A 26,882-nucleotide genomic window follows, 5' to 3' on the forward strand; every position below is an offset into this window, starting at 1 on the left:
ATCCAGGGGGGGTTTCAAGCTTTGTCACTTAAAAAGAGTTGCAGAACATAAACATTGAGTTCAAATCCACCACAAAGCTCAGTGAAGCCGAGCCGACAGTCGTCTGTCACATTAAGTACAATTATTATGAAAACATTGATTATAGCGGCTTTGATAAATGTTTGACTGCTGCTATTAGAACATGTTAAATTGATAAAAGTCTGTGATCCTGGACTCAACATCCAGAGAAATCTTGTGTGAAATATGAGCACGGCTGCTGCTGTTTGTCAGTTTGTTTGTGTTCCGAGTCAGAAGAGACACAAACCTGCTCTAGGCTCAGAGGAGACACATCCACTGAAGGTTTTCTGAGTGATTCATGAGCCTCAGCAGGATCATTCCCCCCCTGTCTTCATCAAAGATTCCACATGTTGGCACAAATAAGGATTTTATTCTCAGCTATAGACTCTGCAAATATGTACCTGCTACCAAGGTGATAACTTAGAAGAAGGCAAGAAGCTACGTAAAACTGCAGTTGACTAATTGCAAGAATCCCAAAACCTATTAGGTTTTGCTGTAGAGACATGTTATTGTGATGATAGGGTGATATAATCATTATAATCAAGTCATCCCTGTCCCTTAGTGTCTGTTTATTTGCCTTTGAGCAAGACTCTCGTCTCAAATGATGGTTTGCAGATCTAGAGCTGACAATCTATCTAACTCTTTCTGATGTGTGAGTATTTCCTCATGTAGATCAATGAATACATAAAACTGATCCATAAATATTTATGTCAGTTTTATGAATTAATTATCGAATTGAGCAGGATATTTTTTCAAAGGTTCCTTGTGGATTCAATATTTTTTTTCTTCATTCTAATATCTGTGGCATATGCAGCAAAAATAAAAGCACCTTTTCATTTGTGAATAGGTTTTATTACAATCTTTAAAACATCATTTAAACATATTGCATATTTGTTGCACCCAAATATATGTTACATGACAAGGATTAATCGTGTCATTTCATCAGTCTTGCGAAGCTCAAAGTGTCAAGCTAATAACCTGTCTTCGAAAACATCTGTCGCTTCTGTAACATTTCACGTTTCTCTGAATTTTAATGGCTTGTTTCTTCTCTGAAGTTTAACTTCACTTTTTAATTGTCTCTGTGGTGTCTCTGCGTCTGGAGGCTCCATTAGGCACAGGAACATATGGCACACCTGGTAACAGCTCACTGACAGACTGTCATATAAATACAGCAAGATACAGTTTCATAGAAAACTTCTTCCTCTTCCGTCGTGCTCTGACTAAATGGAGTCTATCCGTCTCCTGGCAAACACCGCTGACATGCTCTTCACTATTCCCTTGAGCCCCAGAGGCCTCTTGGCGGCCAGCTTGCCGTCCTTCATCCTGTCCACCAGCCCCTGAAACGCCATGAGCACGCTGTGGTAGTTCTCGGCCGCTGACACCTCGTAAAAGTGGCAGTCTGTGTTGAGGGCCAGGAGCCGGCCCTCCTCGCTAAGCACTGTCCGCCTGTGGTGCAGGTCCCTCTTGTTTCCCACAATCACAATGGGCACTTTGTCCGCGTTGAGGGAGTCTTTGGCGGACCTGATGGTCTGAATGAGCCTGCTGACGCTGTTGAAACTCGCCCTGTCACAGATGCTGTAGACAAGGATGTAGCCGTCTGCCCACTGGACCTTCTTCTCAAAGAGTGACGTCTCTGTGGACGAGTCCTGTAAAGTCACACGTTTAATTTAATCTAAAGCAACAACCCTTCATGAAAAGTAACTAAGGATATTTACTCAAGTACTTTATGTCAGTACAAGTGTGTTTTTTCCCTTTTGTTACCGATACGTTAACACAATGGTATGAAAAGAGTTTATCATCCCCACCAGCTGCAACGTTTAGGCTATAAAGCTTATGTCAAGATTTCAATAATGAAAAAACAGCATTTAAAAATATGTATTAATATAACTGAATTGTCAGAAATGAAAATTTGATACTTGAGACCAATTTTAAATTATTTTCACTTAAATACAGTTTTTAGTGCAGAAAGTTAACTTGTAATGGGGTATTTTTACATTATAATATTTCTACTTTTATATAACTTGACGATTTAAGGAGTATTTCTACCTTTGTCATGTCAGCAGAATAAAACAGCATGAAAACCAAAAGTTATTGACAGTAAACTCAGTGTATCCATTACCTCAGAATATGGTAAATCCCAAATATTGAGAGTGATCTCTCTCCCATCCACCGTGAAACTGTGACTGTAGATGGATTCTGCAAGACAAAGAAAGTTAATGAACTTTCCCCAGGCCTCACATGCCCAAAATCAATACATAACATGCCATATAGTATATATTATATGATCATAGTACATCTCTGCAACCAGTCTATGAATAGTATTGTGATCTATATAAAAGGTAACACAGGTGTATGTGACTCAGTCAGAGTAAATAAAGACTAGAACACAACATAAATGAAAGATTTCTTATCTTAAAACAAATTCATATTATAGATTGAATCTCTTTGGAATCATGCAGCTGTTGCCCAAACCACCACTAACTCAGCACAATGTGATCTGTGCCATTATTCTGTAATAAAGTGAAGCAGAGCAAAGTTACAGAGGTTTCAGTAGAGATGTATGGAACTTACCAATGTCTCCATACTCTCCAATGAATCTCCGGGTTAAAAGACGCACAGTGAGCGCTGAAAAACACAACAGCATTAAACTCACCGTGAGTAACAGACACACACACACGTGAACCTCCAACTGTATCTGCGTGGATCTCCTGTTTTTTACCTGACTTCCCGACGCTCTCGGTCCCCAGAACCACAATGTTTGCCTCCATGCTCAGTGAAACAGCTGCGCCGCGCCGCTGTGCTCCATGTGCGCCGGAGGAGGCTGCTGCTGTGCCGCTGCTGCTGCTGCAGGGCGCACAGACACAAGTTATTATAGCGCTCACATGTGGGCGGAGAAAACCAATCAACCACCACAACAACAACAACACAAGCAGCAGTGGTGGCTCCGTCACGTGCTCTCGGTCTGTGGCTCTGACCCACGCGCCTCTGTGCGCAACGAACCAAGAAACCGCTTCAGGGCAACAAAGTGAATGAAATTAGACTGAAGACACCGTCTCGTGTTCGTAACCTTCCGCCGACCAGGCAACGTGTAGGAAGTGTGGTGTCACTTTATGTCACCGAGGTTACATCTTAAATCTAAAACTTCATTATGAGTTTGACCTTTGACCTCATGGATACAAATGGCTTCAACATGTTTCTGCTGCAGGATGTTTGTAAGGAAGAAAGTAGATTTTCTTTTGTAGCTCAAACATCTTTCGAGAGCAAAAAAATGCTTTACAATAAAATGACAAAAAAGTGACGTGATTGAAATCAAATCATAACTAGGGCTACGTTGTAGCACTAACGGGCCCGAGCACAGGCATTTGGAAGCCTGTTGCTGTTAGAGTGGAGAGAGCGATCAATAGGGCCTCCCACCGTTCGGTGCTCGGGCCCTAATTAGTTGCTTTTAAGTGGTTTTATATCATTATAGACAGTAAGATAGATGAAATATTGCTGCCAATTCAGATGTAAAGTAAACCCTCTATAATTACTATTGTGTGTGTGTGTTTTTGTGTTATAGATTCTGTCAGTACATTTCCATAGATATGTTCCCTGCACTAATAGTTTGTTTTAATGGTGTAGCTCATTTGTGCATCGCTCCAGAGAACGAAGTTGCCCTGTGAACTTCAGGAAGCCATAATGAAATGGGAGAAGTTAAAGCCTCTGGAGTCAGATGATCCCATGTGCTGCTGCGAGTGTGATATCTACCAGTACGGATGCTGCTGTGACTGTGAAGATCTGGACGAGGCCTTTAACAGGTTAGAAGAAGTATGACCTTTAATGAGACACAAAAGGGTCACAAGGTGATTTACAGACATCAAATACAATTTAGATGCAATTCTCAATATCATATTTTAGCCATAATTGTTCCAAAAGCTAGTAACAAAAAAGTAACTAAAAGTACAAAAGTAACTAAAAGTACCGAAAGTAACTAAAAGTACGAAAGTAACGAAAAGGAACAAAGTAATGAAAAGGAACGAAAGTAACGAAAAGTAACTAAAAGTATGAAAGTAACGAAAAGTTACAAAGTAACTAAAAGTAACGAAAAGTTACAAAGTAACGAAAAGTTACAAAGTAACGACAAGTAACGAAAAGTAACTTACAGTAACAAAAAGTTACAAAGTAACGAAAAGTAACGAAAAGTTACGTAAAGTAACGTAAAGTAACGTAAAGTAACGTAACGTAGGTGGCGCTATGACCCTGAACTAATATTAATATATGGATGTGTTCAGGTCAGGATTGTGATCATAGGTCAGCATTTGGGGGCCAGTAGGATAATGCAGAGTGGATTCACAAAGTACTTCCTGTTTCATGGCGAATCAGTAGGTGGCGCTATGACACTGAGGAAATATTGACACATAGAGCTGTTCAGGCTTGGTCTCTGATCATGAGACATCAGTTTGGCGGTGATAGGACAATGCACACTGGAGTTATGACAACATCGTCTCCTTTGGCGAAGGATGATCCTTCGCCGCACCTCAATGTTTACACGGTTTGAGAAAATGTCACAATTCTGACCATGGTCCAATGACTTGTCTCAGCTCATTTGAGCTGTATATTGTAAAGCAGCCAGGAGCAGTTCATCAAAGTATAAAACATGTTACTTCCTTTAGCCAGCAGGTGGCGCTGTGATTTTAAGTCATGATTTCTGTGTAGATGTCATCAGGCCGGGACTCTTGTCTTACATGTCTAGTTTGGACTCGATTGGACCATGTATGTCCGAGATACAGAACCTCGTGTTTTGATGGCGTGTAATCAAACTTTGACGCCACGCCACGGTCACACCGTGTGACGAAATATCGATCTTTGAGGTAGTTTTCATCTCCATCTTGTTGTGATGACACGCATCTCCATATGAAGTTGATCTGATGAAAGCCCTGGGACAAGTACATCAAAGTAAAAATGTGGAAAATGGCCAATATGGCCACTAAAGTCAAAATGGCGGGCTTCCTGTTGCTTTTTCCAATTGTAACAATTTGAGCATGTCTAGGCCCTGAAAAAGCCCCAAAAGGGAAATACAAATCCTTCGAAATACAATAGGGCCTCCCACCGTCAGTGCTCGGGCCCTAATTAGCCTTCCTGAGAGGTCACATTCACTTTTGACCACCAGTGCATCCTTGAATCCATGTTAACGATTCTTGACAAGGTGACAAGAATGAGTCCGACGGACCTACGACCTTAAAATATTGATGTGAACAACAGAAAAGATCCCTGAAAGTCCAAATAGTTTCATATTTGCTTTAATATTAGTCTAGTGTAATAGGTGTTGTTTTTATTGCTGTTGTGTTATCATAATCAGCGAATAGATTTTTCTCACATTTTGCCATAAGCTTATTTTTGGTCTTTTTTCTGTATATTTGTATAGTTTACTTACTCAAGTTGTACAGTACAGTATACTTACAACTTTAATATGGGAAACTTGTTGCTTACCAAGTATTTGTATATTAAAATACTTTATACATTCAATACAATTTAGAGAGAAGTATTCTTTTCAGTACTTTTCAAATTAAATATTTTACATTAAAAACTGACAAGCTTATAAAATATGGTTCACTATCAAATATTAAACTACCTATTGTATACAATTCACCACAGCCAGTTAAAACAAAAATATTATTGCATCAGTATAGTAACATCTGATGATATGATATAACATTAGCCCAATTAGATATCACAGTACTTATACTTTTGATACTTTACATTGTATACTTCCCATTGTAGTAAAGTGTTCAAATTGAATGTATATATATATATATATATATGAGAGTTATATATATGTGGTATTGTGGCTTTGTTTTTTGTTTTTCATGTGAGTATATTTGTATAAGGCTCTTTTTTTCCTGCTGCAATATTGACAGCAGCCACAAGAGGGAAGTAGATTTCAATAAATGTCTTCCACTTTATTTTGTCTGTAAACAGAAAACCCCAAGGAGTCATACTGGATGCTGATTGGCTGAACCGAAAACAAGTCCTTGGGTAATTGGTTGGTTGTCTGACTGGAACACGCCTCTGTGTTCTTGTGTGTTGGGGTCTTGTATGTATCACATGAAGGAAAATACTATAAATCAAATAAGATCAAGCAGGTTACATTTCAACATCTAAATGTGCTACAGCTGATTTATGTTTTATTTCATGAAGGCTCTGATTTCTTCTGCACTTTACAGCCTCATAGATTGAAGCAGTTTATTTAAACTGCAGCAGTGAAACCTTCACACATAAACCACCCATATGATATCTGCTAAAATAAGTTCCTCTCTTATCTTGTAAATAAGATAATTCTGAGGCTGGAAGCTCCAAGATGATGTGTTTTCAAACGTATGGTTGTTTCCATGTTGTGTATAATAGTTTTTATAACATGACGTGAAATTTGTACATAATATAGAAAACGATAGGCCAAACTCTGACTTTTGTTTTATTGTACATAAGTTGTAAATGTCTGTATTTGTAGTTATTACCCTTTACCCTTGTTTACTGCTACATTAACTGTGAAAGTACTCTGTGGTTACTGTAATATGGCCCTGACTTATTAAAACAGATAAAACACGCCATGCAATTCCATAATTGAAAATACACACATGTATGTTATGTTATAGAAAAAAATGCCACATAAATGATATCGTGTGGTATTTATTATTTATTACAAGATGCACATAACCCCAAAGTGAAAAACACATGAATTAATGCGTGGGGAACGATCCATGATTGGGAGTAGCCAAAGCAACAAATGTTACAGTGTTACAATGTTTTCAATCACAATGCATGAAACTGAGAAGGAAGTAATTCGACAACTAATCAATATATACATATATATAACAAAAACAGAGACAATATTAAAATCCATAAACATTTAATGCACTTACAGTATTTTTAGAATCATGTGGGTTTTAGAAATGTATGTTATTATAGAGAAATAGTTTTCTCATGAGAGTCTGTTAAAATGCTAAATCCTCTGTGTCTCAGTAAAACCTGACTTTGTCTTAATAGACACTGAACTCCTTCAAGCTGTAAAGTGACAATTGATCCTAAAGTGAGAACATTTTGTTAAATGACAAACTTCATTATTAAGATGTTCACTTAGTCCCAATAACCAACAGAACTTACACAAAGGGGAAAAACAGAATTTTCTTGTATGTTAAGTTATCTCAGTGTTTTAATGCCAAACACTTTGAAAAGAGAGACTTTTGAGGGTTGAATCATTTCAGAGGAGCCAGATATTACAGTAGGTATTTAGGTTAATACCTAACATGTGTATTAATATGTGAAAATATACATAATCCATAAGAAATTACAGGGATGAAGACCTCAGCAACATCCGCTGGTAGTTTTATTCCCTCAACAAGCTCTTTTCATCAGCGGCTGTTCCGCAGGAAGCTGCTGTGACTGTGTGCGCTTATGCAAATAAATCTTCTTACGGACTTAACTTAAACTCACTTTATGTGAGTGATAATTCCACTTTTCCCTGTTCAGCTGCATGATAAGGAAATAAACTGAAAACTATCCTCTTGATAAAAGATGCCAGATGGCAGGTCCTGGTTAAATTTACACTCGATTTGCAATTCCATTTGAGACGTGCCACTTCAAATAGTGGAGGATAAAACTGAACCGAGTGAGGCAGCGGCGCAGCTTCTCAGAGATGTGTACACATTAAATTTGCATTCAGCTCATTTTAAAACTATGATGCATATAAGTGTGTTATAGGAGGCTGGTGAAGAAGATATGTTCACATACCACAAGTTCCAGAGAGTTTTCATTTATGAGATGCAGGTTCAAACCCTTTGAAGATATTTTTCCCTTCTGTGAGATGATGAGGAATCTAAGCTGTAACAGCAAACCTCTTTATAGACATTCATACCAATAAGAGTTAAATACCAACATTGATTTAAATGGAATATTCTTTAAATATGATTTTTTTACAGTAGATATGCATTTGTTCATTTTTCTGTCTTCACAAACTGATTCTTTTCCAGCCAGTAGATCATTTTACCTCATATGGTCATTGTTAATGTAATGTACACTGACATGCACAGAACTGTATATGTACTTCTGTGTTTTTTTTCCATCAACCTGCCGTGGACTGCAGATGAAAACTAGTCTGCATGGCTAAATCTGGCACATTTACATGTTGGACTTATGTACACATATTAATTAACATGCATTGTTCCTTGGTGTACCCCTTATGAAACTACTTTTAAATTAACATCGTCCAGATTTTTATTTGTTTCTGCACTACAAGTTTCACACACTCATAGCTAAAGTTCCCTTAATATGCCTGATTTACTTCATTAAGATCGATGAACTATTCTTTGAGAAAATGCTGAAAACCCTCGATTTCGTAATGTTAAAGAAAGTGTGGGGGGGAAATATCCTGGATTCGCCCTCCTGATCCGGAGCCAAACCAAACTCATATATATTATACCCTGACCCATATCACATCCTTCCACCAAGTTTTATGGAAATTGGTTTGGTAGTTTATTTTATAATGTTGCTAGCTAACAAACAAACGCTAATGAAAACATCATCTCCATGGCAGAAGTAAATAATACATGCCAAGTGTAGAGGGAGTGTTCCTGCTGTCCTCTGCTCAATGACATCAAAACTGTATTTTCTCATGTCTTTTGGCCTCATTTGGATAACAGCACAAGCCGTTACCAGAACACTGACATATTATCAAAAGGTCGTCAAATGTGTCATCAGTTTCCTGTTTACACGTCCAGCAGAGAGCATCGTTCGCATAGGGGTCATGTTTCCGGCCCCCTCATGACTGGATGTGCAGTGTTCAACCTCTGTTTACCTCTGATTTAGTCATCGAGCATCTTCCCAGAGCCAAGTCAGGATCTTTAACTGCGAAATGATTCACCAGCTGCTCTTTAACTTTGTGTGTCTCCTTCTAGGGGCTGCAGGTCATGAACAGAGGGTTTCTTAGAGCTTCCTGCTGCAGAGAGTCAATAAGAGAATGAATCAAAATGTTGAGTCGTGGGTCGTAAAGCTGAAACTGAGAAGAGCTGAGGAGTGACAATTCTCTGAGAGTTAGTTACAGTGGACTGTGCCCTTTCAAAATAAAATGTTTTGAAAGGTCAAATCCATTGATAACAGGCAAGAGTCTGATTACAATTAAAGTCACATTGCTACTGATGTGTCACAGCTGAGCCTACATGAAGATGGATAATATGACTGCTCCCCTAAAGTGAAGCCAGAACATCTTACCTGCCCCCTGGTGGCTGGCTGTATTCATGTTTCTTATAAGTTTGGTTTTACACAGTTATTTAATCTTTTATGAAGTGGAGATCCGCCATTCATCTTTATTTACAGTCTATGGGCGTTACGAGCTGGAAAGCAGTCCATTAGTTTTTACAATGCATCCTGAGGGAAACATGAATGTCTGTACAAAATAAAATGATCATCCATCCAATATTTGTCAAGGCATTTCACTCAAAAATACTACAATGGATAAAAAGACTCAGCTTCCAACTAAATATATGGACCAACTTTACAGAAATATTGAGACTGAAAATGCATTTTTAAATGCATTCTCTCGAGAGAATATTTATATCACAAAAGACACGGAACAGAAATCTATATTTGGACGTCTTTTGCGTACAAACACAGATGGAACGATTCAATCCAAAACAAAAACAAAAAAAAGGGAGATGATATCTTCAGGACCACTAGTATCAGTCGCTTGCAGCTGATAAAACAGAAGGCATCCATCATCAGAGGGCACTTGTATGGTGATGCTCTCATTAGACAGCTGTGATTCAGGACTGCAGAAGAGGGAAGAGCAGGCCATTAGCATGTCATTTCCCTGACAGGAAGGAAGCTTTCAGACGCGCACCATCAGAATTACAGGATGAGGACCAGGGCACCTTTTATACACAGAGACTGAAATAATTCCTGCTGGCAGGGAAAGAGGAGGAAAAGCGGCATCTCCAGACAAAATATGAAGGGTGGTTATTAAACAACTTTTGTCCTTTACAATGTCCTCAACTAAATTCTGTTTCTAGCTTGCATCTGATTAGAAATATACATTTGAGCTGGTGTCTCTGAACATATTACCATATATCTGAATCCTCTTCATTATATAAAGCATGGGATTCGATGGCACACACAGTCCTGACTCCACTCGGAAAACGTCCCTCTGCGAATGAGATAGTCAAGTGGCCATATGTTCGCATGTTACTTTTGGTTTGTTTGCATTGGACTTCAAGAATGCGTGTGTGCTGACTGAGAAAAGTGCTGCCTGAATATTTCATGGTATAAATATGGTAAAGTGGTTTGTAAAGGTCCCTGAAGGTTCCTCAGAGTTCCACATAATGTCCTCCTCTCTATCGCCCCCATGTTTCCGCTCAGAATGAGGCCCCAAGGGTAAGAGGGTAAGATGCTTCACACACTTCAACCACTTTTTACAAAAGATAATTATACATAAAGCAGCACAATGTTTAAAAAAATATTCACAATTTAAAAATTATTTTACATAAAAGCCTAAATGATAGTCAAGGAGTCATATGACAAACAAGATTTTGACTAAGTGTCTTGGAGTTAAGTTTATATAAGTTTATTTTAGGTTTGTTTCGGCTTTAGCGCCCATAAAGGTTAATTAATGCTCAATTTACGTTGATAAGATAAGTATACAGATATAGACTGAGCCTTCTCTCCACACTTAATAATTATTTCGTCCATATTTGAGCATGTCTTCTGAAAGCTTAGTGATATGGACGAAACAGAGCAGTACCACCGGAATGTGTAGGGGGCAGTGTTTTGGCTCTTCTTAAGCGAGAAGATCATTGGACACAAGGAAGAAATTTCAATCACTTTGCCCGAGCAGAGGAACAAACAGACGCTTCTGCCTCGTACATTATCACAACGACCTCCACTATCGACTTGTTTGTTGTTTTCAGAAACTCTTGACTCTGCGCTGCCGTCTTGTAGATCTATATTTTGGCAGTGATGGTTGAATCATTCAAAACGTTTTTCTTTTCGTATGTAAAAGCAGCATCAATGAGCTCTACCTCTCTTTCCCCTATCCCCTCTTGCATATATCTGACTGTAACAGATATAGCTGTTTTTAGCTAAAACAAAAAAGGTGCTGATAAAATAATTGTGCACAAATTACCCAGCACCACGACACAGTAAAACACAGTGAACAATGTGAAGTATTTAGCAGCTAAAGAGCCAAATATATCCGTTGAGATGTGGTGGAGCCCAAAACAGAGATAGGACAGAGAGAGAAGTGTGGACATCAGTTCATTAGATAATCCTCAAATGAACGCTGATGCTTCTGGATGTGTACACATGCAACTGTTTGGTTTATAAGATCTCACCACAGCTTGTTATGCTGCCCCCAAGAGGCTTTAAGAATAGCAAACATGACATACCCCAAAACCAAATATTTCCCCTACATTGATCTTCAAGATCTTAACTCTGAACTGGGTTGAGGTTTAATCTATCAGCCAGGAGCTGACGGGATATGAATGGGGCCGCATTCACAATTTGTGGTGAAGGTTATTCTTCTTTATCTCTACAACTTCAATTTTGCAGTTTGCGGTGGCAGGGCAATTCCCACACTGAGTAGCTTCCTGTTCATTGGAATCATTTAACTGTATGTAAATGAGGTTGAGACAGACCGGGGCAACAAATGTCCATGTTTAACAAGTCTTCTTGGCTTGAGAGAGAGAGCGAGAAAACAAATGTGAATAATTACCGTGAGTCACTTTTTGTCCATGTTTCGGACAACACACGTCCAATGATGTTAAAACGATATCATGAAATATGCATGTTGTTGTGTTCAGATGTGAGTACTGATCTGCTCAGAGACGAGGTAGCACCGGGGCCAGAAAAGTCACATGCATATCTTGTGCTGTGCTGAGCAAAATCTGAAAGTGAATTATCTCAGTTGCATGAAATCATTTTAATTCTGGACAGCCTCCAGTGGCAGAGAGCCTTTTGGATGTGGTGCCTAATTAGTCAGCTTTTCAACATGAGTTATCAGCCCACCACATGCCAAACACTGACAATCAAAATGTCAGAGACTAAAATATCTCGCTCGCTAAAGGAGAGATCGAATCTGCAAAGTGAAAAGATGAATCCTACAAAGCTGCTTCTCTCTACATGGACTGTTTCATGTCTCTTTCAGACCAAACTGCAGAGGTTTTGTTGCTTTTATTGTTTGTCATGAGGGAGGCAGTCAAATCTCATGTCAATAACCCCACCCATCCTAAACAAAGTTTTACTAGAACAGCCAGAAATGTAACATTTGATTTATGGGTCTGTTTCTCCATAGTTGGCAATTGTAGCTGAGCTATAGCAAGAAGGCTTTAATTAACACGATTATAGGCCTGTGGTGGTAACTCACATTTCAAAAACAGGTCACATGACAAAATGTATACGTCCTGCACTGAGACTTTCAAACCAAAACCATCCAGTCTTAAACTGCTGCTGGGATGTTTTTCTTTCTGCTTCGTGTGTTTAGTCGAGTAGCTTTAAAAAAGAAAAATCAAGATTTCTTAGAGTCAGTTGTGGTCAGTGCTGAAGCCACCAATGAAGACCCAGAGGTTTTGTCCTCTTTACTTTCTCACTATGAATGTTGAGTTTAGCAACGTCTATCTACAAATATCTGAAAAGAAACTTGATATAGGGTGATTAGTATTTATTTTCCTGGTATTGTGAATACAAGTTTGACCTTACTGTTTGGGAATAAACTTTATAGAATATAGTTTATATAATTCCAGATCATCATAGAGGCTTGAAGCCTGAAGTTAATATTTTTGCTGTTAGCTTATTGCTGATATATCAATGTCTGCATACAGTATAAATGGCTCCCAATAAGTAACACAAGATTGCAGTAAAGAAATGTTTTTAAAAATTGCATTATTTAGAGATGTAGCTGTAACTATTATGAGTGGCATTGCAAAGCAGGCAATTGCCTGGGCCCCAAAGTTGAGATGGCCCCCCCGAAAACAGCTGACTTCACAGGTCCTTTTTGCCCGGTGCCATTGAAACTCCCTTGAAACTTTCCTACTTAGTTTAATATTTGTCCACCAAACCTGCAAGACTTATTTCCATCACAATTTTAAAAAAAACAAACGTAACAATATTAGAGATCAATATTGTGCCAACCTCAGTTTAGCAGTAGAAGAATAACAAAATGTTCAAAATTCTTCCTAAGATTTAAGAATATATTACAATTTTTTAAAATCAGTTGTACAGTTAATGATTTACAAAGTCTGAAGTGGCAAATTGAAACGCCTACATCTCATGAAGCAGAAGAGGACTGTCATGTTACACTGGTTTTCCTGAAGGTCACATTAGATCCAGAAAGCTCATGATGGAGTCAATGTGAATGAATCAATGCCACTCAAGTGCTCTCGTAACCTGTTTTTATTGAATACAGATATATGATTAAACCTTTTGAAATAACACACACACACACATTGTTCACGGCTAGTGAGCACTGTGGTAAGAAAGTCATCCACAGGCATGTGTGTATCTATACAACTATTCTCACGCTAAGCTGTTTATACTGTTCAGATCTGTTTGGCTAAGCCTTGGGACACTTCATGAAGCAAACATGGGATTATTCCTGACAGCAAACTTTGACTTATTTTCATGACATTTAAAAAAAACATTCTTATTCACGTGATTATAAAGCTTTAAAATGAGCCTCATAAGGTCGAGGAAGCTTAAAGATGAATCCACAAAGATCCAGTCCCTCCGAGGTTGGACATGTTGTTGAAGTCAAAGCGCTTTGTCTCTGTGGCTTCTCTCTTTAAGATTTCCATGTAGGCAAATATTGTTTTGACAGACAAATGGAGGCTGATGGGGGAAAATCCCACATACTCTGGTCGAATTCCGGGCGAGACGTCTTCTCGACGGCTGCCCGGGGCTAACTCTTCTCCCCTGCCATTGTTTCCATCCAACCTCACGTGTAACTGAAAACTTTTCATGCTTGTGTGTTTTTTTCCCCCCATGCTCACCTGTTCCACAGCGCTTCTTCTTCCTTGCTGACTCTTTGTGTGAATGTCATCCGACTCGTCTGTCTGGTTTAAGCAACTTTGTTTTGTCTTTTTATTCCTTGTTGCACTGATCATTTTCACAGCCATTCCCATGAAGCAGGTCACACTGTTTAAAATGACCTAACACAGATCAGTCAATGTTCTTGTTACCTCGTCTGCTGGGCGGAGCAGCTTGTCTCTGAATCTAATGTGTTTTTCAACATAACAGATCACTTGAATCACAGTTGAATGACCTGCAGCCTCATGAGGAGACATTGCCTGGTTTTATTTATGCTCGGGTGAAAACTGGACTGGGTTACGTCATACCATGCCATGTTTGAAACCCTCTACCCAGCAGTGCAGATGATATTACTCTATTTTAAAACCATGCTCCGGCCTTTCTATTGATACCAGAGTAAAAATAGACATCACAGCGGCAGCATGAAATAGTTTAAAATGTAGAACAGAGAGTGGTTGCTATATTTAGATGAAACACAATCACAAAAAGTGCCTTGTGACATTTTAGCAACTCTCCTCTGAAGCTGAAAATGCCATTTGACTGTCCTTGCGTTCATGCAGCATTTATGTGCCCTTAAGATCTCTACTGATGTCGGAGGGGAGGTTTGCGTCTGAGGTGTGTCTTCACTTCTGGTCAACGCTGTGTGACTGCGAGCAAATGCCAGTGGAATTGAGGACTGGCAGATTCTGCTGTTTGTATCTGACCCTCTCTCTTGTCGATGTTGTCAGGAATAAAGGATGAAAACTCTGTTGTCATATCGAAAGAACAAGGAGCTGGTGATAAAGTCTGTGAGGTGGCCCAATGTGAAACCAGTTAAAAGTGACTCAAAGACCGACCACAGACGGCTACAGTTCGGTTCTTAACACTGTCTCAGTTGTTCAGTTGGCATGTGATGAAATAAAGCCGCTGAAGGAGACTTGACACTGCAGGAAACATGTCTGGGGTTTTCCACTGAAAGTTTTTCTTTGCAGCACCACAGACCTGAGAGTCTGAGCAAATTAGGCAGAAGGAGGAGACGTCTCTGAGCCCAGAATGAGGATGGAAGCTAGCACTGTCCGGACACGCATTGGAATTCATGTGTGTAACATTTATGTTGTGTATTGTGATGTTGGATAAGTATAGGTATGTGGTAATTTCAGTCTTTTCAGTTGCAGCTGGAATGTTTGCAGGAGAGCACTTACCTCCGGCAAGGCTCGACAGTTCCCTTCAATTCAATCAAATTGCACCAAATTTCACACACTTCCCTAAATGTGCCAGAATTTTTTTCATCAAGATCCAAGAATTATTCCTAAGGCAATTTGGTGAAAATGTCAAAAAGGTCCTCTCTTACATTGTTAAAGAAAGTGAAAAAAAACAAACAAAGAAACAGTCAGAAATGAAAGCAGAACCTCCACGGCTGAGGCAATCATTGAAGTTGAATCACAATGTTACACAAGAGAGACGGTTGATATTTCCATAGCGAAACTAAATAGATCTTCAGTATTCACATGTAGAAACACGTAGACAACGTGAGACAAAAATAAAGGTAAACTGTCCATAGAACCTCAGCTGGTCATTTTACCTTGTGGTTGTTTTATAGATTAGAGCAAGAAGACGTGAGATGTTTATTGCTAAACTTTTGAGGTGCTGGATTCTAACTCTGCTTTGAAGACAGTCAGCAGACGAGAGATGCTCCTCCTGCAAACCTCCTGAGCACATAAATGTATTTAAAGGAAAATCAAGGTGCATATAGTTACATTTCAGGTCTATTTCAACTTTTCTGTCCAATTATTTTGAAATGCATAACTCTAATTATCCTCAGTCGCATTGAAGGGACATTGTAAACTACTTGTTAAATCCATACATTTAAACATTATAAGTAGATAACGAAGAGAGAAATAAAACACCAAGTTAGTCATAAGTCACACATCTCATTTCCAATTAATTATGTTGATAAGTTCACAATATGGGTGTAAAGTCCCTCTGCACCGATCCTGCAGCCCAAATTCTCCTGGAACCGTTTCCATGGCAACTGCTGCAGCGTGAGAGCCGAGTTGAAGATTTTCAGTCGGATGCTGAGACCCAATGACAGATGAGATGACGACTGTGCCAACAAACGCACAACTCTGTTAAAGCAGTCTTGAATCAGCACTGAGTGAAAACACGGAGAGCTGCGGATGACTCTTCATGTTTTGTGTTTGAGTTTTCTGCAACAACACAAAGACAAGAACTCAACTTGACAGCTGCAGGTAACACACAGACAAGAAGAGACTTTTTATTGGACGTGAAACTCTGTGTGGGACAGTGAAGAATTAAAATCTATCTATCACGCATCAGTGTGATAACAACTGCCTGAAATTACAGAATCCGTCTTTGAGAAAAAATCATTTGACGCGTCCCTTCACTTTTTAAAATGGTCCATGTCCTATTCACTAACATGGAGGAGGAGGGGGATTATGACCTATACTGCAGCCAGCCACCGGGGGGGGACTGAGATGCTGTGGCCTCATTTTGGGGGGGAATTGATCAACTATTATGATGAAGTGACAAACTGAAAATTATGAACAATTATTTAGGGATGAAGAAAAAATTCACAATTTCCCTTTCAATTACTTTTTCACATGTATAACTGTTGTAAGTTGTATGTGTCTCACTTTATTAGGAACACCTGCCTCTCAGGTTTGCCGATCATGTGGCAGCAGCGGATCAAATCATGTGGACAGTGAGGAGCTTCAGTTAACGTTCCCATCAAACATCAGAATGGAGGGAAGCGGTTTATCTCAGTGACTTTGGCCATGATGCGATTGTTGGTGCCAACATTAAGATTCAATTAGAAATGAAGGACGTCTTGATGGTTTTTTTCACACGGTGTAGACGCTTGTTCCCTGAAAGTAAATAACAAACTTTGAAACATTGTGAAATAACAGGTACTACAGGCATGTGTTTGCTCAAACCAGAAAAGTAGCTGCAGGGCAATGTTTAAAGTTCCTCTTATTCCTCAGACCTCTCCCATTTCCCGGTGTCTCCCAGCAGACGGGCTGGGCTTCTTTTCCACACTACACCCTTTTTCTCCCAAATCCTATAAATAGCAGTTGTTTAGAGGGTAGAACAATACACTGCAGAATTCACACATTCCTGGCACCGGTCCGAGCCGTCACCGCCCACTGCCTGTAACTACCTGACTCATGTCCCTGCACACCCGTGGTATATAAACAGTGGTATACACACACACACACATACACACACATACAATTATCCACTCATTCACTATTACTTAAACCAAACTACTAAGGTTTAAGTCTTGTCTGAACCTAAAAATGTGTATTTTTGTGATGCTTTTACAGTGAAAACATCTAAACACAGACAAAGCCGAGAGTAGGCAGAATAAGCTCCAAAATATTCCAAGCTTTACAGTCAGCTCATTGAAGGAGGAAACATGAATTCAGAGTCTTCTGTGCCATCATGCAACTTCCATCTTCGCTCCGCCCGACGTCAAACTAACGAGAGCACTTCGGCTGAAGCATCACGTACCTTCAGGGGTCACATACTTAAAAGGTTGGGAAACATATGGTCCGAGATTTGGTATTCAGAACAGAACACAGTGGAGCTGCTGAATTAAAAGCACATATTCACGAAACACACATTACCGCTGCACCTGTGGATCAGTGAAGTGTTTAATTTCTGTGTTTCCTTTTGAAACTAACTTGAGCAGGAAACTGCTCCACGCTATGTTAGATTTACATTTCTCCAAAGGTTGTTCATTTAACTTTCAGTATTTACATAATGTCTCAGTTTCACCAGGACCATTTTAAAACTGGTAACACACATCCCGTCCAACACACTAAAACCAGTTTGCTTTTCCCGAAAGGCTTAACTTATGACGCAACATGCAGGAATGAAGGAAGGATTTTCCGTGTGGGAGTACGCTGGTCGAGAGTGAGGGAGCGTCTGCCACTGATGATCATTTTGCATTGGATACCTGCCCAAAGAGTGAGGGTGGGGCATCGTGAATCACAGTGGACTGTTGAATCTGATCAGTTGCAGTTTTCATTGTGGGTCTTTGGTCTATGGAAGCTGTTTTCAGGTCCTGTGGGTTCACTGCAAGAGTGGAACTGAGGTCAGATAGACAATAACTAATCAGGCGCTACTGTGATAACTCTGACAGCACTGTACCAGGGTTAGAGGTCAAATTTGTGTTTATGATACTGAGTTAAACTTTAATATTCACTTTTAATCGACATTTTGTATTATTATTAAAAGATCTACATATGTGTTCTCATATTTAGGATCTCAAAAATAATCATTAGAATAATAATGATTTATATTATTTGTTTATTCAAATAAAACAATATAAGAATACACAAATTACATAAGAAATAGCTCATGTTCAGGTAGTAATACCGTTGAGTGCTTAGTTCTAATTTTCACTTAATCTGCCAGTCATTTTATTCAATAATCTAAAAATAGTGAAAATGTCTATTACATGTTTTGAGAGTCCAAGATGACGTATTCTTTCATCTCTGCTCACCTGATCAATTCAGCTACTAGTTCATCTAAAATATCTAACACCTCTATTAAAGAAAATCTACAGACCCTTTGAATGTCACTGTGGTGTTTTGACCAGTCTTGTAAATGTTCTGTTTGGTTCAAATAAATATTTCACACTTCATCAATTACCAGCTCATCTCAGTGACCTTTACATGTCCTCATGCTGCAGCTGAATCCAAACACACAGCCCACAGCATGAGCAGGAAACCCGAGCAGCTTTCACACAACATTTGTTTATCATCCTCTCTGGTTCCACCCCATCATCATCATCATTATGTGGTCACATGACATCACAGCCACTGTAATACCTCATCGCAAACATGCTGACAACACGACTCTCCAATGATAAGTGTTGGGAACAGCTGTGCAAACATCACACCTCCTTCGACAATGAATTGTGAGAGAGCAAAAGCTGCAGCGAGTTGTTCATTTGTTAAGGAAGTGACAGAATGAATCAATAATTATTGATAACCTATTGACAGTCTGAGATGAGAAGCACTAGATGTCTTGCAAGGGTTTATTTTGCCCATGCAGTTAACGCTAAAATCCACAATATTCAGTTTATTTTAACTAATAAATTAAGTGATTAATCTCAGAAAACTTCAGCCCTAAAATAGTCTTTAGTTGCAGCCCAGAGATAAAACAAAAAAACAATAGAAGAGATTTCCGCAAAACTTGGTGGAAGTATGGGGTGTGAGTCTGGGACTAACCCACAAAATGTTGACCAAACCGTATCCCTAACCTTAACCATGACCAATTCATGACTAACCCTAACCTTAGCCTGACCACAATTCACATCTGACCTCTAACCTGAAACCGGGACCTCAGAAATGTAGGTTTTGCTTCAGGTCTACTGGTCCTAACAAAATCAATGTAAAGAGACATTATATTGACTTTGATTGATTTCCTGGAGACTAACTCTAAAGCCTAATTCATGCTTCTGTGTCGAAGCTACGCTGTAGGTAAGCATGTAGCCTATGCACTGGGCCAAGCATTCATAGTTGTGCGTAGGTGTGTTTGAGTCGTGCTGCAATTACAGCGCTGAAACACTAGTGGCGGTAGAGTTTTTATGCTGGTGTTGGGTGTCTTCTTGTTTCTGGTTTCCTTCAACTCAATAAAAAAATGTCAAGGAGTCTGCCGGAGATGCGATTGCTACCAAGCGGACCAATCACAGCTCTTGGTGGACGTCAGGATACGGTGTAGGGCTCTGCTTAGGGTACACGTCTACGCGTAGGCTAGGCCGCAGCTTCGACGCAGAAGCATGAATTGGGCTTCAGGTTTACTAGTTGTGTAACCCTAACCTTACCCTGAAAGTGATAGTTCGCTTAAAATTGAAATTCACTCATTACCTACTCACCACTATGCTGTTGGAGGGGTGGGAGACATGTTCGAGTCCACAAAACACTTTTGTTTCAGGGGTAAACAGCGTCGCTGACAAGACAAGTCCCCATAATGTGATTGTGTCAATAGATATAGGTCCCCTCAACATGAGTTGTATCTGGGGCGTAGCGCACACACACACACACACACACACACACACACACACACACACACACACACACACACACACACACACACACACACACACACACACACACACACACACGAGTCTGTGGGATATAGTGTAGTGGTGTTTTAAGTCAGAGAGTTGAGATGCAGCTACACACACCACCTCTAGGGTCGACGAGGAGAGAGAGAGAGAGAGAGAGAGAGAGAGAGGAGAGAGAGAGCGAGAGACACACACACACACAGAAAGAGAGAGAGAGAGAAGCAGAGAGAGGAGCGCAGAGACACACACAGAAAGAGAAAGAGAGAGAGAGAGGAGAGAGAGCACACACACACACAAAAAGAGAGAGAGAGAGAGTCAGTCATTGGAGGACCATGACAGTCCGGAGCGGGAGCAGGAAGAAGGAGTCTGAAACCGAAAACGTTCACCTGCGGCCGATGGGCGGGAAACATGCGCCCTGACAGAGATTTGCGCACCGGGACTTCACTCGTGCCTGCACCGACACCTTCAGGGAGCTCACACGTTCCTGCGCGTCGACCGGGACGCGATGTTTAGGCGCAGCCGATCGGCAGAGCCCCGCGGAGTTTGGCCGTGTGCTCCGTAGTCTGTCCGTCGGATGACACGTTGTTGAACCGGGAGACTCGGCGGTGAATTCTAAAAAAAAAAGAAAAAAAAACTAAACAAACAGGAGCACCGCGAATGTAGTGAGCAGCCACGTCGCCAGCGTCTTCCCTGCGGACACTTTTCGGCTTCCTCGCGGTGTCGTGTGGGCAGAGTAGCCCAAAGGGGGTGGAGAGGATGCAGGTGAAGAAGCACCGGGACTCGGACCGGAGCGGCGGGGACATGCTGGAAACGGACGGACTCCGCAAAAACGCCTCATGCTTCTCAAATATCAAGATATTCCTGATATCGGAATGCGCCCTCATGTTGGCCCAGGGCACCGTCGGAGCTTACCTGGTGAGTGCAACTCGTGAAGCAGCCTCAGCCCTGCCTGCTCTGTCTCTGTGAACTTACCAAGACCCTTTTAGCTCACATCCAGACTTGTCTTACCCGGGTCCGGGTTCTGGCTCCTGAGCAGTGACATGAGATAGAAACCATGTCTCTTGCACGGGACACATTTCATGCTCAACTGTCCCCGTTGTGATCTAATGTCCCCCGTTAGATTTTCAGCTGTCATGTCTAACTGCCTCTGATCATTAAAGGCTCAGTTTGAGTTGTGATAACGTTCAATTTGAATGTTTTCACAACTTAAACTGAGGCAGTTTTTAATCATCTATGTAAAAACCAAAAAGTTGACCTTTTTAATATTTGTCTGGCATAAATAATAATTATGTTTTATTAAATTGAGCAAGGCAGTAATTGGCTCTTTTGACCCAAAATGTCATTCAAGGTCAAGGACAAAGCCCTCCCATTCCTCCTGTTTCCTTTAGTTTTACTCTCTTTCAGTTTTGCTTCTACTGAAACGCTGCCACACTGAGGAAAACGGTTTTAAATATGTTCTTTGTACTTGAAAAACTGGAATTGGAATTTATGATCCTGTTTCAAAGAAAGAAGGAATCAGAAATAGAAAAGTCTGACACCGTGCTGTGACTCTAACATGGATTTTGTGGGACAAAGCGTAAGTGCTTTAAAATATATTCCTCAAAGTATCCCGGAGGAGACACACAGCCCGGGGCAACCACTGAGAACATTTAGTTTCAATATTAGCAAGTGTTTATTTTCCAAGAATCCCACTGTTTCTTTAGCTCAGTCAATATTAATAGACCAAACCCTAAATGCTTTGGCCATATTTGGAGTGGAACGTCTTATCTTCTCTGTTAGTGGACCTGCTGAGCATCAAGCATCCTGCAGCTCAGAGCTGCAGCAGGGCACAGTGGTGCCGCTCACAGTCAGTTAGGATGATTCCCTAAAGGAGATGTTCTTCCTCTTCCTTCACCGTTAATTTCCGATAAGACAGGCCTCACACTTCTGCTTTTTTAAGGGTGCGTTTGTTTTGCACACCTGTTCGTACAGTGTCAGTTGAAACCCTTGAGCGTCAGTTGGGGTTTTGAGTCATTTCACTCCAGCCTGTTGGTGTTTATCAACAGAGCGCAGCTCATTTTCATGGAAAGGTCATCAGGCACCTGGTTCCACTATCTGGGGAATTGGAGTTAACCCACACGAGCCACTGTGGTGTCTCTGATTGGATGATGGGACTTAGGGTTGTTTGCTGGCAGTGAAACAACAGAACTCGACTATCATGGCCCCTTTGCTTTTCTGTGAGCAGCTTACAGTACAAGACACTTAGCAACATGCTGCGTGCCCTGATTTAGCAGCCTGTTGGCAACCTGTCACCCTGTGCAGGCTAATACCACAAGAGTACAGACCTGACAGATCTGTGACGTCGTCCTTGTTCCATGATTCATGTGGCTTTTTCTGACTTCAGAGAAATTCCCTTTGATACCTCCACTGCTTTTGATAGATAGAAGTAACTATCTCGTGTAATTTCCTTCAAAAAATATCATCTGTTAAATGTAGAGAGGAGGATCAAATTCTTAAATTGGAGATCTGAGAAATTGTAGCATATATCGACTATTATTATCAAGTTTTGCCTCATAAATGACTGACATAATCGATAATTTCAAGCCAAAAGGTCAAACATGACACTGTTCCACCTTCAAAATAACAGGTCTGGATGCTGTTTGATGTCATATGTTGTAAAACTCAATATCTGTCGGTTTTTAGCTGATTCTCATTCTGAAGAATCAGTTCGAACCAGAAGAGGCTGCACATTCAAACACACTTTCACACATGTTTCAGCTAATTTTAGATTATTTTAATTGCCGGAGTTAATATGATACACACGTCTTGGGAACCTCTATCTGTGACTTCTGTGCATGCAGCACCTGAGGATCTAAGCTCTGTTGGTTATAGTAACTCTTCCCTGATAAGAACCAAATCTGACACTTCAGGGCTCGAGCTGCAAAGTGAGACTAACACCTGAGCCTGAACTGTGTTGGTCTCAGCTGAGCAAACCTGTCAAACTTGCGGTAGCACTGAATCAGCTGAGTGTGGGAGGGAGAAGCCCAAACTGTTCAACCGGAACATAATTGTCTCTTTAAAAGCAGAATAAACATTGGGTCTGATAGATACGGTCCAATGAAGGACGGGTATTTTTCTAGGTAATGCTACTTTAACAGTACTCAAATAACATTTACATTTTTCAATAATCCCCCAATTAAATTAACATCAATGTTACATGATGACATTTCAGGTTAATATACAGACATAATCTCCAAGGTAATTCATCGTAGGTGTCAGCCCTGGGCCTTTTTCATTAAACATTACATAGGTGTAGCCATTAACCGAGCACCAGACGTCATGTTCTGTTGAGAAAAGTGGTTAACATTTAAAAATCCAGAATGACGTGCTGTTCTATTTTACTCCGGTAGTATTTTGATGTTGTAAAAAGTAGAACTATGCCATATGCCCACAGCTGATACTACAGATGTAGTTTTTTTTTCAACATAAATAAGCAGATCTTAAAAATGGCTCATTCAGAGCAGTTGAAGTACGTTAAACTAACCTTGAGTCAATCTTCAGTAAGTCACACCTCATAAAACACAGTGGATGTGATTCTAAATAGCTCAGGCTTCACTTATAAACAGCCTTTGTGCCTCGACAAACGTCACCACGTTAAACCTTAACCTGCTCACAGGAACGTCAGCATCCAGCATCATTCTCTACCTGCTCATAATACATAACAACATCCTGAAACCACTGGGTGGAAGTTGGCGGACTCTGTGTGCTCAGACAAACACTCGCTCATCTGTCATCTGGTGATGTGATGGGACGTCATGCTGCAGTGTGTTGAAGTTTGTTTTGTTGCCATGCAGCCGATTAAAACATTTCCACAGTGCGAGATGTTATCCGGACAAATATGACCGCTGAGCTGTCTGCAATTCACCGGGTTTTTCCTGTGTAATTTATCCTGGTTGTAATCCTGCTGGAAGGCTGCCTGTTAAAGTCACAGTGGAAGTGCACAAACATGTTGAACCTGGCGACGAGAGCTTAACTCATCCAGAGTGTTTCCACTGCACAAGCTGTCCGTCATACACACTCTTGCTCAGGCCTCCCGTGACGGGATGGTATCTGATTAGATAATGGCCTCACTCCTTTTGCGATGCTTTATTGCCGGGTTGGCGTTTGCGTAGAACTAAAGATACAATGTTGACGGGTTGTTTGGGCTTGGCATCGCTTCTAAGAACAAGATGAGGTAACGCTGTGACCAGATCGCAGCCGGGGCGAGCCAGCCAGGCGTAAACGCAGCCCCGTCCGGTGCGAAAGAGCTGCCCCAAAGGGTGGAAATGTCATGACTCTTTTCTGAAGTTTTCCATCCACTCAACATCACTGGAGGACACTGGCACGAACCGCTCCCAACAATCATCCTCGCCGTGCCTTGATGTGCAGTGACGGAATGACTGCGGTCGTGTTCAGAGCAGCTGCAAGAACGACCTGCTGTCACTTTTGCTTCTTAAAAAGTCACAGAGGACATTTTTTGAAGTGCTACAATGACAAAACAGGCTGTACAGTGTTTGTCTCTGTTGACAGTGACATCTCCTCGTCCACTCACCCGCGGTGCATTAAATCTAGCTTTGAACGGGACGGGCATTTTTAGAAACAGGTCGTAGTTTAATACCCGGGGTCTGTCCCGGCTGTATGGTACAGTTTCTGCTTCAGGACAGATTGTAGTATCATAGAACAAATTCAACTTTGAAAATATTGCTAAAACTTAACTGTCCTGTTCATTTCCAATTAGGCACCACATCTGGAGTTTAGATTGTGATGTAGATGGCTGTTTTAGAGACGTACTGGGAAACCAAAGTGGACACAGAGTCTACATGCATACAAATACGTTTTAATTTAAAAACAGCATTTTCAAACTAAAACTTTCTCTTTTTTTGGCTCTGTATGAGTTTTAATCCCCATCTATACTGACATGAACAAAAATGCACTTCATGTGGCCACTCGCGCACTCTGGGCATTTGCATGCAGGTGTGAACAGACTCCTCGAAGTATAGCTGGTCTCCTACGCATATAAACAGCTGTATCAATGTAAAATGCAGAACTTAACTGCACAACAGCTGTTAGCAAAAACAACATGGTCAGCAACACTTGTAATTGACTGGTAGCTGAGTCTGATGGGGGTTGTTTTCTTCTGGTCGGGTTCATCTGATAGGAGCCTGACGAATCTGCGAAGGCTACGTCGTGCCCGAAAAGACCCAATCAGTGAGCGGTTGGGAGTGTCTACGTCATTGTTTCCGAACTTCTTCATTTCTTCCCGACCAAACTAAAACAAAGCATCAGAGTTTTAAAACCAAAACTGGGCCAGTAGCAATTACTAAAAATGTCTGTGGATGCCAGGCACATCTGTAAACTGTCACAGAGGGAAAGTGGAATGGTTTGTGTTGAATACATAGTGATATTTTACATACTTTTAAAGGACAAAGTGTAAAGTCTTTACCAGACAGAAACCCTAGTAACAGAGTATATGATATTTTATATGTAGTGAAGTTAAATAAAGAACTTTAGTGTAGTTGCATAAAAGGAAAAAGATGATTTTGATCAATCACTTCCACATTTGGCCCTGAAGCAGCCTTCTTGAGCCTTAAACGTCATTTTACGTCAAACCAAACGTCATTTCATTTATTAACGTCAGATAGTTGGAGCTAGTTCTGCTCCAATTCAAATCCACTGGGGACATTAATCTGGCCAAACTCAGCATTTGATGGAAAAATGTTCCAACAACAAAACCACAAGTTGATTCATCTTGCAGTGAAGTCACTCTCTTCAGAGTGGAGTGTTTGTGTTGGCAGGATGTTCTCTCTCTCTCTCTCTCTCTCTCTCTCTCTCTCTCTCTCTCTCTCTCTCTCTCTCTCTCTCTCTCTCTCTCTCTCTCTCTCTCTCTCTCTCTCTCTCTCTCTCTCTCCCTTTTTCTGTAGAGCTCAGTCCAAACTCTTTAATGGCGCCAGCAGCAGGGAGATGGAAAATTGTGATGCCATTTCAGGGACAGTTTGGGACAGATCTGAAAATAGCTTGATAACTGTTTAAATGAGTCACTGTGGTTCACATGGACACAGAGAGACGGTTCCCACACATCACAAGCAAACACACAGTCGTCCTCTCTGCTTGATTGTGCTTCATTTGATAAAGGCTTTGCCACCTAACAGTATTTAATCAGCGACTCCTGAATCATATCTGACAAACTGTCGCAAACAACCGCTCTGCTGTGTTTGCTTCAGCTGAGAGTCGTCGAGGCTGTGTGGACGACAGCTGGCGAAAGAGAGAGAAGCTCGTGATGAGCCGTTCCGACCGTGGAAGTAAACGTTGCTGTGCGCAGTTAATTGGAAACAGAGGCCTGTTGGCAGGGAGGAGACACAGTGTGGAACATCTGAACAGTCTGTCATTCAGGATATTCCAATGGAAAGGAGCTGTTTAAGCTGCATGACTCATGATTTCTCCAAGAGCTTGTCCAACAGAATCAAATAAAGGCCCCGTGTACTCCTAGTGTTTGATCTGTATCTGAATATGTTATCTGGATGTTGATATCTGGTTCTTGTAGTATCTGGTAAGGTGATCACATCTTAATATTTAAGTTCTATTTGGTTTGAGAAGTTTTTGAACACTGCTATCTCTAGGGATGTGTTAAGTATGAAATGGTGACGCTGTGTGCATACTCCCCTGCTTTAACAGGTCACACAATTAC

The 26,882-nt window shown here is 40.7% G+C and overlaps 2 protein-coding genes across 2 annotated transcripts in view; one reads left to right on the forward strand and one right to left on the reverse strand.

Moving 5' to 3' along the window:
- Nucleotides 1-887: 887 nt before the first annotated feature.
- si:dkeyp-59c12.1 (Ras-related and estrogen-regulated growth inhibitor-like protein) lies at nucleotides 888-2,919 on the reverse strand. The gene is made up of 4 exons (XM_035157231.2): nucleotides 2,777-2,919; nucleotides 2,629-2,682; nucleotides 2,177-2,253; nucleotides 888-1,703 (listed from the first exon to the last, which is right to left on the reverse strand). The coding sequence occupies exons 1-4, from the start codon at nucleotides 2,823-2,825 to the stop codon at nucleotides 1,278-1,280; spliced, it is 606 nt and encodes a 201-aa protein (XP_035013122.1). The 5' UTR covers nucleotides 2,826-2,919; the 3' UTR covers nucleotides 888-1,277.
- Nucleotides 2,920-20,427: 17,508 nt separating this feature from the next.
- Nucleotides 20,428-26,882, forward strand: part of slco3a1a (solute carrier organic anion transporter family member 3A1a) — a 36,376-nt gene continuing 29,921 nt past the window's right edge. Inside the window, exon 1 of the mRNA XM_035156919.2 lies at nucleotides 20,428-21,094. Coding sequence (XP_035012810.1) covers nucleotides 20,936-21,094 — 159 coding nt within the window. The 5' untranslated portion in view covers nucleotides 20,428-20,935. The remainder of the gene's footprint in view (nucleotides 21,095-26,882) is intronic.

The sequence above is a fragment of the Hippoglossus stenolepis genome, chromosome 5 (genome assembly GCF_022539355.2).
Source record: "Hippoglossus stenolepis isolate QCI-W04-F060 chromosome 5, HSTE1.2, whole genome shotgun sequence".
Lineage (NCBI taxonomy): Eukaryota > Metazoa > Chordata > Actinopteri > Pleuronectiformes > Pleuronectidae > Hippoglossus > Hippoglossus stenolepis.

Bases quoted from the DNA above. Each gene is read 5' to 3' on its own strand.
- si:dkeyp-59c12.1 (XM_035157231.2), bottom strand. From the start codon at position 2,825: ATGGAGGCAAACATTGTGGTTCTGGGGACCGAGAGCGTCGGGAAGTCA. The intron at 2,683-2,776 runs GTAAAAAACAGG...TGTGTTTTTCAG, and splicing joins CGAGAGCGTCGGGAAGTCAG to CGCTCACTGTGCGTCTTTTA. The intron at 1,704-2,176 runs GTAATGGATACA...GTGACTTTACAG, and splicing joins GGGATTTACCATATTCTGAG to GACTCGTCCACAGAGACGTC.